Source organism: Gobio gobio (assembly GCF_949357685.1).
Source record: "Gobio gobio genome assembly, chromosome: 7".
NCBI lineage: Eukaryota > Metazoa > Chordata > Actinopteri > Cypriniformes > Gobionidae > Gobio > Gobio gobio.
This window is the reverse complement of record NC_137103.1, coordinates 23587642-23600880: the sequence shown is the minus strand read 5'-3', so window position 1 is coordinate 23600880 and position 13239 is coordinate 23587642. Positions and strand designations below refer to the sequence as shown.

The 13239-nt window shown below is 39.9% G+C and overlaps 1 protein-coding gene across 1 annotated transcript in view; it reads right to left on the bottom strand.

Moving 5' to 3' along the window:
• st6gal2a (ST6 beta-galactosamide alpha-2,6-sialyltranferase 2a) overlaps positions 1-13239 on the bottom strand; it is a 99875-nt gene that overhangs the window by 16353 nt on the left and 70283 nt on the right. The window contains exons 4-5 of the mRNA XM_079821024.1: positions 12369-12470; positions 7002-7176 (exon numbers count right to left, since the gene is read on the bottom strand). Of these exons, the coding sequence (XP_079677150.1) occupies positions 7002-7176; positions 12369-12470 (277 nt within the window). The remainder of the gene's footprint in view (positions 1-7001; positions 7177-12368; positions 12471-13239) is intronic.

The window sequence follows — 13239 nt, the reverse complement described above, 5'->3', positions numbered from 1 at the left end:
AATTAATTTGAGCAGTTATCTGGTTTCCTACCTGTGTACATGTTTTTTGTTTTCTCTGCTCATATGTAACTGGTGGCTTTTAGAGCTATCTGGGAACAATTTAAATTTGACAGTTTTTTTTACTGTCTGGCGCCCGAACCAATAATAAAAAAAAAAGACAAATAATTTAGCCAGCGGGTGTACCACCGTTACATAAGTGGCGCCCGAACAGGGACCTTTTTTGAGATTTGAAACTTGAAGTTAGAATTTTGAAATACTTGAGACCCTGATTGCTTGAAAGATTCTGAGATTTTGAAACTGAACGGGAATCTTGAAACGCATTTCTTTTTTTGAATTAATGATTTTCTGTTAATGTTGTAATGGATGTTTCATTGTTTTTGTGCTCTGTTTGTTTTCCCACATTGACCATACATACCAGACATTCACTGATTTTTATTTTTTGCCTTACAATTCATGTCATTTATTGACTTTGACATACACCCCAATATGGCCACTACCCCTAGTTCACCCTCAGCTTCTGTAGTCATTGACTCTCCCGACATAGCAACCCCAATATGGCCACCACAACCAAGATTACCACCTCATGTTCCCACTTTCCAAGCTAACCCCACTCAGTTCAGCAGTCCCCAACCAAGGTCTCAGGTGCACTTTGCCACCATGCCTCCAGGTGTCACTGCTCAGTTCCATCCAGACCCTATACAAATCTGCACATCTGAAACCACACCACCTTCCTTCGTGTCACAGCATGGGCTACCTGGATATCTTCCCACACCTGGAAGATAAATTTATCAGCTCACTGCACATGCACAAGGTAATTGGGATTTTTTGTTTGATTGCTTGAAACGGCAGGATAAAATTGTGACAGACCTTACCCAGGAAGTTACAAAAAACACTTCTTTGCATGATGCTCAGTTGAGAACCCTGAATGCAAAAACGGAGTCCAACCATCAGCATCTACTGAACACGATAACTGCATACAAACGTGATGAGGGAGAAAGCACAGACCAATTGACTAAAGCCATGAAGACGATGATGACGGGAGAACTTCAGAAAATTGAAGGTACTTTAATTTCAGAAATTCGTTTTATGATTGAACAAGCCCAATTTGAGCTACAGAAGGGCATTCAAGTGACACAAGACAGCTCACAGAAAGAATGTCAACAGCTCTCCAAAGAGATTAAAGACTGCAACACTCACCTGAAAGCCCTGAGTACTCACTTCAAAGAAATGTGACAGGAAATGAGTAGGTACTTCCAATCATCATCATTAGTCGATCAGAGAATTGACAATGCCACTCAATGTACAACCATTCCTCCATCTTCACTTCCCCTATCAGTGATTCCAAACGTAGTGCACCAGACCCCTGTTGTTAAAAGTGACCATTTTAAGTTAACATTTCCAACATTTGGAAGACCATTGGATGACACTGACCCATTGTTATACTTAACACGTTGTCAAGATTTTTTTTCCTTACATCCTTTAACTGATGTTGATATTTTGGCCACATTTCGCACAGTTCTTTATGGTACTGCTCGTGATTGGTGGGAGGTTGCCCGGACTTCTATCACATCATAGAGTGAATTCGAAGCTGCTTTCCTCTCCGCTTTTCTTTCAGAAAACTATGAAGATGAGCTAGCCGAGCAAGTCAGAACAAAAATACAGGGAGAAAAAGAATCCATCAGGGATTTTGCTTTCACTTATAGAGCCTTATGTAAACGTTGGAAGCCTACTCTAATAGAGAGTGAGCTGGTAAAAATGATTCAAGAACATTAAACCTTACCTCGCAAGTCAACTACGTAGTCGGGTAAACACAGTAGATTAATTAGTGAAGTTGGGCATTCAGCTGGAAAGAGATCATGCACAACAGATACATTACGAAGGACGCTTGACTCACTCTACCCCACAAAGACCTACCTCAAATCGATCTGCTGAAAACCCTCCAGTTCAGTGTTGGAGATGCAAGGGACAACATCCACCTGGAAACTGTCCCCTCTATTCCACCCTTCAGCCTATGCATTCTTCCAGTCAGCACCCATCTGGAAACAAGCGTTACTCCCAACCACAAAAGTCAGGACCTCCTGTCGTACCTTCTAACAATGCCATGTCCATAACAGTTCCCTCACAGACAGAAAATTCGAAACGTCTACTCCCACTTCCTTTAATCAATGGATTTCCTTGCCACAACAGTTAGTTGTCCCCATTGATGTTGAAGCTTGGAAAGGAAAGGCTATAGTAGATACAGGAGCAAGCTACACTCTTCTCCATGAGGATTTATGGAGGGAGCTTAAACCTTGTGAAAGTCTTCATCCATGGACCCTTGGTCCACTCTACTTGGCAAATGGTGAAGCAGAAGTACCCATAGGTTGGAAAAATGTACCGATCAGTCTCCACAACAAAGTTTTCCCAATGCAGGCCGTTATTCTTACTTCTAGAGCCTTGGCATATTCTCTAGTCTTAGGCTTAGACTTTATTTTTTCCAGTGGCCTACAGATCAATGTAGCTGACCGAAAATACTCATTGAAGTTGACTCCTGATGAAGAGTATCTTTTTCAACCTGGAAAAGCTAGTGTTCCTGTTGGGAGAAACTGACAAAAAGACAGCACAACAGAAGTTCACATCAGACATTTGCCTTACTTAGTTCTAATCCTCCACCTTTGTTCCCATCTGTACAACCTGATGATATGGATGCTCAAGCCCTCATATCTGATGCGGTATCCAAGGCACACTTATCATCAGAAGAGAAAGAGAACCTACTTCACCTTTTATCATCTAATCCCAATGTCTGTACCAACCAGCTTGGAATGACTACTGTTCTTCAACATGTTCTTTACACCACCCATCCTGTACCTATTAAACAACGAGCATACAGAGTAACTCCAGAAAAACAGGAAATTGTGAGAGAACAGGTAAAGGAAATGTTAGAAAAAGGTATTGTAGAACCGTCACACTCTGCTTGGGCATCACCTGTTGTGTTGGTCCCCAAAAAAGATGGAAGCACCAGATTTTGTGTAGACTACAGAAAAGTGAATGCCATCACAGAAAGAGATGCCTATCTGTTACCAAACATAACTGAAATTCTTGAGTCTCTCTCAGGTGCAGCCATATTCTCCACCATAGATTTAAATAGTGGCTACTGGCAAGTCAAGATGGATCCAGCAAGTAAGTCAAAGACCGCTTTCGTTACTTCCTCTGGGCTATATGAGTTCAACGTCATGCCTTTTGGATTAAAAAATGCCCCAGCAACATTCCAGAGGCTAATGGAAACTGTTTTAGGAGAATTAAGAGGAACCATATGTTTCGTGTACATTGACGACATCATTATATACTCACCTTCCTTGACACAGCATTTCAATGACCTCCAAATTGTCCTTTCCTGATTACAGTCTGCAGGCTTCAAAATCAATCTGAAGAAGAGTAAATTCTGTTTTCAGGAATTGACCTTTCTTTGAAATTTGGACATGTGGTTAGTCTCAAAGGTATCTCAGCAGACCCCAGCAAAGTTGAAGTTATCAGAACCTACCCGGTACCAAAGAATCTGAAAGAAGTTCAACGTTTCCTTGGGCTAGCACAGTGGTTCCCAACCACGTTCCTGGAGGACCCCCAACAGTGCACATTTTGGATGTGTCCTTTGTCTGACACACCCACATCAGGTCTTGGAGTAGCTACTAATGAGCTGATGACCTGAATCAGGTGTGTTTGATTGAGGAGACATGCAAAATGTGCACTGTTGGGGGTCCTCCAGGAACGTGGTTGGGAACCACTGGGCTAGCAGGGTGGTATCATCGCTTTTGATCTCATTTTTCCCAACTTGCAGAACCTATCAATGCTCTGAAGAAAAAAGGACGGAAATTTGAATGGACACTTCAGTGCCAGCAAGCTTTCGATCAGTTAAAAGCTTGTCTAATATCTCCACCTATCCTGGGTCATCCAGATCTCAAATATCCATTTGTTGTCTACACAGATGCCAGTGGTACTGGTCTAGGAGCTAACTCAAAGAAAAGAATCGAATCAAGAAGTAGTCATCGCTTATTTGGTTTGGGCATTAGAGAGATGGCAACACTATCTTGAATCAAAATTGTTCACCATTGTTACTGACCATTCAGCATTGCAGTGGGTGATGAATTCCACTAGGACCACAAGACGTCTGATTCGTTGGGCTCTCCGCCTACAAAAATTAGATTTTGTGATCGAATATCGAAAAGGTAAACTCAATGTTGCTCCAGATGCTTTATTTCTGATGCATGTCAAACCAGAATGTTGCATGGTCACTACACAAACACAAATTTTTCAGTCAATGGCCGAAACTGATTACGCCCTGAAAGACAAATATGAAGTAGTAGAAGATAAAGTGTATCACATCACTCTCCTCGACAGCCAGACCCATTACCGAGTGTACGTCCCTCGAAGCTTGGTTCAAGTTGTTCTCCAGTACTATAATTCGCATCCACTAAGTGGTCACATGGGAATCTACAAGACATACAAGAGAATTCACCATGTTGCTTACTGGCCCGGAATGTGGACAGATGTAAAAAAGCATGTCAAGAATTGTGTAAAATCTCAAACCATCAAACATGAGAACAGAAAACCCGCCGGGAAAATCCAACAAGTCTCAACCACACATTCAAAACACATGATCGGAGTTCACATTATGGGACCCTTACCTCGAAGTACTCACCAGCACGGATATCTCCTTGTATTTGTAGATTACTACTCCAGATGGGTTGAGATGTTTCCTATGCGAAACGCCATTGCACAAACTGTTGCAGACCTTCTACGAAAAGAAGATTTTGACCAGATGGGGCGTACCTGATTTCCTTTTATCTGATCGTGGCACTCAATTTATGTCAGCCGTCTTTAAAGAGATGTGTGAAAAACTGAGTGTAACACAGAAGATGACTACAGCTTATCACCCTCAAACCAACATGACCGAACGTGTGAACCGAACTCTCAAACAGATGATTTCAGCATACGTCGACAATCACCACAAAAGATGGGACCAATACTTACCAGAGTTGAGGTTTGCTATTAATTCCGCTGTCCAAGAATCCATTGGAATGTCGCCAGCTGAACTCCATCTAGGAAGAAAGTTACATGGACCCATGGATAAGCTACTACAAAGTTCTGATGTCAGTCCCATCGAACCTGCATATGACCTGGTAAAACACTTAAGTCACTTGAAATCAAGAGCAAAAGAATCCTGTAAGAAAGCCCAGTTAAGACAACTCAGAAGTTACAACAAAAGAAGAAGAGAGCTAACTTTCAAAGAAAAGGACCGTGTATGGCTGAGGAATTTCCCGCAGTCTAGCGCAGCTCGCAATTTTAGCGCCAAACTAGCTCCGAAATGGAAAGGACCATACCGTGTGATAATGCAGCTTGGACCTTTAAATTACCGTGTATCCTTAGAAGCCACAGGTGAAGATGTACGAACAGTTCATGTGTGCAATCTGAAATCATGTTTTCCCACTGCAGAAAAGCAAAGAATCCTTGAAATGTTCAATGAATCCAGCGATGAAGAAGAATTCCAGGGGTTTTAGAACTTCCTCCTTTATATTTTTTTAAAAAAGGGGAAAAAAACCAACCATGGGTTTTTTCAGGGGGAGAGAAAGTGTAGCAGAGCAGCTGGAAAACGGTTTATTTATTTATTGATTTTTATTTATTATTATGCGAACGTCATAAGGATGTGTCGTAATTGAGGTGAAGCCGCATATAAAAAGGGAGGATCTTGAGTATCTGGCACGCTGTTCCTGAGGCAGATTTGATGTGATCCTGTCTGTTGCCTTCGTTTGCGCTCAAGTTCTGAGACCAGGTGTGTTGGCACAACGGCGGATTGAGAGAGAGTTCCTGTCAAAAACGCTTCCTCATTCTCGTTTTAAATCACTCAACGTTGCACCCGTGATATGCACCAAACTGGTCAGTGATTTTCCCGTTTGCCATCCACACACTTTCACACCTGTGCTCTCCATTCTCACACCCTTTAGATATCGCATACGCACACACATTCTCACGCACACAAATTTATGCCATTCATACATGCGCACACACATTAACATACGCATCCATTCTCACGTTTGAAAACGAATCGATATGACGTCTTGATTTATTGATTTTATTGTTTTGTTTTCTTGTTAAAAAAGGTGCTGTTTGTACTGGGTCTAAGGAAAGACGTCCACAGTTTCCGCTGATGACACTGAAGCTTTCTATTCCTATGGGAATAGCCCTATAGTCGTGTAAAAAACAAACTTTCAACTTGAAATTGAGTGTTTTTTTTTATTTAAAGTAGTTTTTTTGTTGTTTCTTTTATCTATGCAAACTTGTTCTGTTTTTCATTTCATTTTGTTTCATTCATTAAATTAATTTGAGCAGTTATCTGGTTTCCTACCTGTGTAGATGTTTTTTGTCTTTTTTTTTGTCTTTTAGAGCTATCTGGGAACAATTTAAATTTGACAGGTTTTTTTTCCTGTCTGGCGCCCGACCCAATAAAAAAAAAAAAGACAAATAATTTTGCCAGCGGGTGTACCACCGTTACATTGCATTTGAACACTCCAAATGCGCAAACCTTTTACTTAAATTCATAATGAGAATCGTTCATAAATCTGCAAATCAACAAAATAGAAGCATTAAGGTCTCCCTGTGGTTTTTCGCAAAAAGAATCAAGACAGCCATAAACATTAGTATTGGCAAGTATTACAACATGACAGTTGAGAGGCAAATAAAACCTCTTCAAGCACATATTTCTAAAAGTACAGGCACTTTCTTGGGAGACAATACCAAGATGTCCATTTGGGGATGAAGTGCAAAGTGGAGGTAAAGTGTATCATTTCTGTGGCACCAAAAAAGACTGCAATCAGTTTGTTTGAGCTGTCCGAGAGTTTCATTTCAAATGGGTTGGGACTGTGAAAGTGGTTTGAAAACAGTTATTTGTGCAATTTTACTTTATCGTCTGTCATTCATTCACAGAATATGCGCATGTGTGAGTAATAGTATGTATGTGCAGGTCTTACCTATGAACCCTGAGGAGGGTGGGTTGGGCTGGATGTTCTCCAGATTGTTACCCTGAATCACATCCCATAACTGCCAGATGTATTTCGGGTGCAGGATGTAGAAAGGCTGAGTGGGGAAGTGCATCCTGTGCTCCATGTATGGTGTGAACAGGTTGTAGTCTGGATTTGAGTACCACTACAAAGCAAACAGTGAGATGATGGGAAAAAAAAAAAAAAAGTGTTAATGCCTTGCGTTAATCTATTTTCTAAATTCTTCTTTTTGTGAACGATTCATTCATGTATGCTTTTTTTTATTGACATTTTACTATTTAATCAAAATGTCATAACTGGTGACAGACTTCTATTTGGTCTGTTTAAACCGGTTACAATTCAGATCTGCCTCAATACAATCAACTACCGGAGGATAAACCAAGTCCCCGCCCTACTTTTTCCTTTTATCATAATTTGAGTTCAGGGCTTGACATTTATGCTTCCTTTATGTGCTCTCGAAATTATCATAAATACAGTATGAGTTTCCTAGTCAAGTCACCTTTATTTATATAGCGCTTTTTACAATGGCGATTGTTTCAAAGCAGCCTCACAGAATAGGAAAATAATGCAACAGAATTTGATTCGGCTGTACAGACGCTCTGGAGAAAACGGTGATGTCATACAGCTCATTTCAATGATCATATAGTGTCAATGTGGGCGGATCAGTAATATAGTTGAATATTTAGTTTCCACAACTGAGCAAGCCAAGCCAAAAGGCGACAGTGGCAAGGAACCAAAACTCCATCAGGTCACAGAATGGAGAAAAAAACCTTGGGAGAAACCAGGCTCAGTCGGGGTCCCAGTTCTATTCTGGCCAACGAACAAACAGTGTATGATTAAGATTCTGGCAACATTACAAATCAGAAGTCATATTCGATCGGAATATTCGAAAAATCGCAGTCATCACGGCGGAGACGGGTTTATTGAGGATGTTGTGTTGATGAGGCAATTTACAGGGGGGAGTCTAATTGACATGGTCTCTGCAGACATTTCAGGGATGCGTTGGTCATGTCTAGGTGCAGGTCCGCCATCTGATCTGGATATGGCCTAACAGTAGCATAGATGCCATTCTTTTTATGATGTAACGAGTACATCAGGTGTTATGGGATGTGTTCCCGGTTCCGGCAGACCTAGTTAATGCAGCCTAAAAACAATAATTTAGCCGATTTGAATAATATAAATTGATAATTTTCTATGTGTATGCCATAGTAAAGAGATGAGTTTTTAGTTTAGGTGCTAAATAGGGAAAGGATTGACTGCCTGCAGTTGATTTTGATATTCTAGGTATTATCAACTGGCCAGAATTTTGAGACCGCAATAGACGTGATGGAGTATAATGCGGTAAGAGCTCGCTCAAGTACTGGGGAGCTAAACCATTTAACTGTTTTTTAACTAAACTGCTTTGTAAGTAATTAGCAAGATTTTAAAATGTCGTGTATATGATGTTTAATAGGGAGCCAGTGCAGTTTTGACAGAACCGGGCTAATATGGTCATACTTCCTGGTTTTAGTAAGAACTCGAGCTGCTGCATTTTGGACCAGCTGCAATTTGTTTATTAAGCAAGCACGGCAACCACCCAGTAGAGCATTACAATAATCTAGCCTTGAGGTCATGAACTAACTGTTCAGCATTTCGCATTGAAAGCATGTGCCGTAATTTAGATATATTTTTAAGATGGTAGAATGCAGTTTTACAGATGCTAGAAATGTGGCTTTCAAATGAAAGATTGGTATCAAAGAGCACACCCAGGTTCCTAACTGACGACGAGGACTTGACAGAGCAGCTATCAAGTGTTAGACAGTATTCTAGGTTACTACTTGTGGAGTTGTTTTGTCCAATAATTAAAAATTCATTTTTTTCTGAATTAAGTTGCAGGAAATTACTAGTCCTCCAATTTTTTATATCAGCTATGCATTCCGTTAATCTTGTGAATTGGTAAGTTTCGTCAGGGAAAACTAACGCCATATTTCCAAATGATATCTCCCAAGGGTAGCATGTACAGGGTGAAAAGCAACGGTCCTAGCACTGAGCCTTGCGGTACTCCATACTGATCGGTGTGACATCTCTTCATTTACTGCTACAAACTGATAACGGTCAGATAAGTATGATTTAAACCATACCAATGCAATTACTCTAATGACAACATCATTTTTGAGTCTCTTCAAAATAATGTTGTGGTCAATAGTATCGAATGCAGCGCTAAGATTGAGTTATACTAATAGAGAGATTTAGGAGTTTCCTAGGTAAAAATGCACATGAACACATTTTGACTGGAATGCGATGAGCTCGTAATCACAGCTTCATAAGTGGGAATTATCAAATTTCCAAATGCGGGTGGATCTCAGCAGTGGCGTGTAAAGCAGTCACTTCTACTAGCCACTTTGGCAGCTTGAATTTTATATATAATACAATTTTCAATTGTAGCCTTTTAAAAAGGCACTTGAAATAATAAAGGTTGTGCGTATTGTGCATAATTTTACTCATTCCTACAGACAAAGTGTGCGCACAAAGCCGCCTCAGTACTAAATTGAGTTATTTTTCGCTGCTTATTGCGCTTAAACAGTCAAATACACACAAAATGTCGGTCTTGGCGAGGATTCACGGTATGCTTTAAGACAAACCATGTGCAAATTCATAAGTCAACACCATTGCTGAGTATTTTCTCCTTAAAACTGCAGTGAACCAAAGACAGTCTCAAAAACGCAGTTTAAAATCGCTGCCGTTTCTGACGTCACAAACTACCTTGTAACCATTCACTTCAATGTGTGATCATCAACGATTGTATCTCTGAGCTGGTGCGAGTGGAGGCGGTGCTAATTTGCATATTCATAGAAGCATAGCATATACTAAATGAGGCAAGGGTATAGAGTTACATTCAAGCTATTTTAAGGCATGAAGACTTAAGGAATTTTTTTTTTAAATATGTCATTTTAGTGATCAGTAATTTTAGCCCTTAAAACTCATCTTTGACTACAGGGGGACTTTAAGTGAACGTAAGTAGTTGTGAAAGAAAACGTCAGGTCTTAAAGTGACAGCAGCCTAATATTTCTGCTTCCAGATTATGAGATAATATTAAAAATATCTATACAGCAATTTTTCCCCATGGTATCGAATTGTGGCCAGTGAAAATGTTGAGTGGCAAGTAACTTTGGAAAACCATTAGCCACAGTGGCTGGTGAGCAAAAAAGAGGCAATGTCAAGCCCGTTTGGTTCACGCAGATCTGTTGCTACTTCAGTTACATCGCAACTGTAAAGATAGTGTGGCAGGTTAAAAATGTGCCATTCTGTTGTGCTCTATCTAAGTGTTTTGGAATAGTAGAAGAACACATCCTTTGTGAACAAATCTCAAAAACATGCATGTTCAGTGGACACCAAAGTTTTCCTTTTTTTTTTCATTACTTCCACTGTGCACTTAAATTATTATTTCATGGCAGGCTTTCATCTTGTGCGCAAGAGTGACTGATTATAGTGGCAGGCTGCAGTGTTTTTACCCCGTCTTTAAAAAAAAAATGCTGTTTGTCCTTGGCCCAGTTTTGTTTTAGATTTTTTTTGTTTACATTACTGTAAAGCCGGTTAGCACACGTTGCGTCTTGGACACCGAACGCGTCATTCAGTGAATAATCCCCAAACTGAAGTTGTGAACCAGAGTAGCGTTGATGTGTGAGTACAATACAATAACGAGTTGGACAAATATAATGTCATTTAATGGAAAATGATGCGAGTGGCGCGGCAGGATTTTGAACATCAGTCAGGTGTCGTAGCTGGACTCATAAAAACAATGTGCTCAAAGATGCTCTGGGTCGTCCTTCAGAACGCCTTTAATATTCTCCATAACTCAAATATTGTAGTACAGCTGTATTGTTTAGTAAATGTCAAACTTGTTTAAAAGTCAGTGGTGGTCCGTTATGTTCCATTTATTGCGTGAGATTTCATAACTATAGCAACCGCCAGAAAATATCCCGAAAAGCTTAGTTTAACACTTAGGTAAGGGTGACAGTTAAGACGTTTGTTGAAACGCTCTTAAAGAAATCCCTTGCTTCAGGGATTTTTTCTCCCTTAGGGATACAACCACTTAAGCACTTCATGCAACCGGGCCCAGGAACTTTCGTGGGGTGGGACTTGGGCGCTGAACATGCAGATTGGTTGAGTTCACACAGCCTTTTGATTGGTCGACTCGACGCAGCATTTTATTTCAACCACTATTTTTAAAAGTCTGTTGCGGTACGTGCAGTAAAAGTTGATTGCTATTCGAATCAACAATGGAGTTTAAAATATACGACCGATGGGCCGATGACGACGTTCAGGCTTTATTAAATTTATTTGCAAAGGACGAAATCCAGTGGAAACTGTAAAGTCAATGCACGCAGTCCTATGTCACCGGACTAATCTTCAGAGTACTTTAGACCGCGATGGAAACACAGACAGCAGCAGGTCTGAAAAAAAAAAAGCTCCGACCAGACAAATCAACATAACCTTCCAGCATGGTGCCTGCGCTCATCTGAATTGGAAAAGAACCACATCCCCTGCCCTCTGGACACGTGCGGGGAGACATATCAATGAAACTTAAAAATTCTAGAGATGTGACTGCGCAGAGGACATCAAAAGACATTAAAAGTAGCTTAAAATGTTAAAGAGGCCATATTATTTGTTTTTTAGGCCTACTAGAATAGGTTTTCATTCAGAAACGTTTGCCATAACAGCAAAACGATGTAAAATGTGAAAAAAGCATATTAGGTCCTCTTTCAATTCTGTTTGATAACTAATAAACAAAACAGCTTTATAGGAAACGGCTGTTCTAGGTGTGTTTAATGTGTTTTATAAAACGGTTAATTCCAGTCCTTAATTCTGATTGGTCAATAGCTGTTTTATTCATGATAAAACAAGGCTTTGACCGACGTAAACATATGTTTGTTCTCATTGATATTGATAATTGAAACTTGTATTATTATTCCTTGAGTGTCCTGACAGTGACAGCGCTCATTTGTCAGTTGTGTCTTGTTCCCGTATTCACACAAGTTTTGGTCCGTTCAATATAAAAGTTTGCGCTATTGAGTGACTCAAATTGTCGCCATCGAATGGCTTAATCACGTAACTTCTGTTGCTGTCACTGATCTATATAGAGAAAAAACTTCTGGCAGAAGGAAGGCTTTTTAGTGATTTTACTTCATGAAAGTTGCATTGATAGATATATTTTGGCTTTATTATTTGTATTGTGTGCATGGTAACCTGTAATTTATAACAGCTAAGGGTGTAATAACACCCCTTAGCTGTTATAAATTTGCTGTAAACAACAGCTTCATGGGGCTTAATGCTTTATTTTGGGTAGTCAGTACTCACTTTGTGCAGGTTGAGGGTGTATGGAGCAGGATCCCATGCCACCAGCGTTACATTCTTGTACAATGAGCTTGTGTTGAACTGGTGCTTGGGATTCGCCAGGATCTGCACGTAAAACAGACAATGTTACACAAAGACGACAAACAAAAGGAAAATACACAAAATGAAGGTCCATCCAACTTGTTGACTTTGCTGAAATTTTGGGGTAAGACTTTTTGTTTCTTTAAAGAAATTAACACTTTTCTTCAGCAGGGACACATTAAATTAAATCAAAAGTAGGCGCGTTTCCATTACAGATTTGCGCAAAACTTTTGCTAAATGTCGATTAAAAAACGTTTGCGAAATGACGCCGTTTCCATTAACCGATGTTATGTGACTAAAACTATTTTTTTTCCTCTCGCGATAAGTCATTCCAAAATTATGCCACATATGTTGGTAGGTTTGTGTATATCCTATCCATCCCGCACTAGCCATTTTTTTTCATCGAAGGAGACGTAGGCCTGTTATCCAAGCATTAATGGCAAGAAAAGCACCTTATACATGAGCGTATGAGGTATGTGTGTGTTTCCTAATGATAGGACTTAAATGATAATTTGTAGCATTTCTTTGTTGTTTAGAATCCAGTATTCCTGTAATTCTCTTGTCTTTTATGAGTTTAATAAAGAACATACCGTCATCTGTAAAGAATGATCGACTTTTACGTACGCCAGGTTTCCATTGCAGTTTTGCGAATTTCCTTTTTCGAATTGCCTGAAAAACCACCTCATAGGCCTACAAATGTAAACACTTTTGTGATTATATAAGAGTTAAATATGCAATGTGTTTCCATTGGGCATATTTTCGATTCGCAATTGGAATTCGCGCAATTTGAAAG